The sequence below is a fragment of the Geospiza fortis genome, unplaced genomic scaffold (genome assembly GCF_000277835.1).
Source record: "Geospiza fortis unplaced genomic scaffold, GeoFor_1.0 scaffold3205, whole genome shotgun sequence".
Classification (NCBI taxonomy): Eukaryota; Metazoa; Chordata; class Aves; order Passeriformes; family Thraupidae; genus Geospiza; species Geospiza fortis.
In genome coordinates, this window is record NW_005055550.1 from 4,952 (window position 1) to 6,248 (window position 1,297).

Sequence of the window (1,297 nt, forward strand, 5' to 3'; positions counted from 1 at the left end):
GAGCCGAGCGAGGAGCGGGACGGGAGCGGGGACCATGAGGGGGCTCGGGGCCGTCGCGGTTTTGGGGGCGCTCCTGCTCCTGGCTGAGGCTCAGCGGCGTAAGTCGGGGCTTTCTGGGGGGCGGGGGGCGCCCAGAGTCCCATCTTTTGGGGTTTTGGGGTGCGGAGCCCCCCGTCAAAGGGAAATCCTTCACGGAGCTGCGTTGTACCCCGATAATCCCCATTTGGGGAGATTGGGGGGTCCTCAGGGCTGGTTGTGGGTTCGGGTTAGAGGCGTAAATTGGGGGTTTTGGGGTGCAGGGGACGTCCAGAGTTCCATTCTTTAGGGTTTTGGGGTGCAGAGCCCCCCCCAGAGGGAAATCCTTCATAGAGTTGGGTTGTACCCTGATAATCCCCATTTGGGGTGCTTGTGAGGGGTCCTCAGGGCTGGTTGTGGGTTCGGGTTAGAGGCGTAAATTGGGGTTTTTGGGGTGTGGGGGTGTCCAGGGCTTCATCCTGTGGCGGTTTTGGGGTGCAGAGCCCCCCCTTAAAGGCAAATCCTTCACAGAGTTGGGTTGTACCCCGATAATTCCCTTTGGGGTGGTTGTGGGGTCTCTGGCGGTGTTTTTGGGGTCCCTGGGGATGGTTGTGGGTTTGCATTAGAGGCATAAATTGGGATTTTTGGGGTGCAGAGCCCTCCCTTAATGGGAAATCCTTCACAGAGTTGGGTTGTACCCTGATAATCCCCATTTGGGGTGGTTGTGGGGGGTCCCCAGGGGTAGTTGTGGGTTAGGGTTAGAGGCATAAATAGGATTTTTTGGGGGGACGGAGGGTGTTCAGAGTCCCCTCTTTTGGTGGTTTTGGGGTGCAGAGCCCCCGCCTTAATGGGAAATCCTTCATGGAGTTGGGTTGTACCCTGATAATTCCCTTTGGGGTGGTTGTGGGTCTCTAGAAGTGGTTTTTGGTCCTCCATGGAGTTGGGTTGTACCCTGATAATTCCCTTTGGGGTGGTTGTGGGTCTCTAGAAGTGGTTTTTGGGTCCCTGGGGCTGGTTGTGGGTTCGGGTTAGAGGTGTAAATGGGTTTTTTGGGGAGTGGCGAGTGCCAGGAGCTTCATCCTGTGGGGTTTTTGGGGTGCAGAACCCCCCGTTTTTTTGAGTGGGGGGGAAATGGCAGCCCCCGTGTGAGGGGGGACAGGGGGGATTTGGGATTGGGGCCACAGGGGGAACCTGAGAGACCCCTAAAACTGGGGGGGCACGAGGGGACTCTGCAGCTCTCCAAGACTGGGGGGGCTCTGTAGCCCCCCGACCCTGCGGTGAC

The 1,297-nt window shown here is 58.2% G+C and overlaps 1 protein-coding gene across 1 annotated transcript in view; it reads left to right on the forward strand.

The window, feature by feature from the left end:
- Nucleotides 1–34: 34 nt before the first annotated feature.
- Nucleotides 35–1,297, forward strand: part of LOC115949303 (melanocyte protein PMEL-like) — a gene marked incomplete at its 3' end in the record, with an annotated part of 3,656 nt that continues 2,393 nt past the window's right edge. Inside the window, exon 1 of the mRNA XM_031065835.1 lies at nucleotides 35–98. Within this exon, the coding sequence (XP_030921695.1) occupies nucleotides 35–98 (64 nt within the window). The remainder of the gene's footprint in view (nucleotides 99–1,297) is intronic.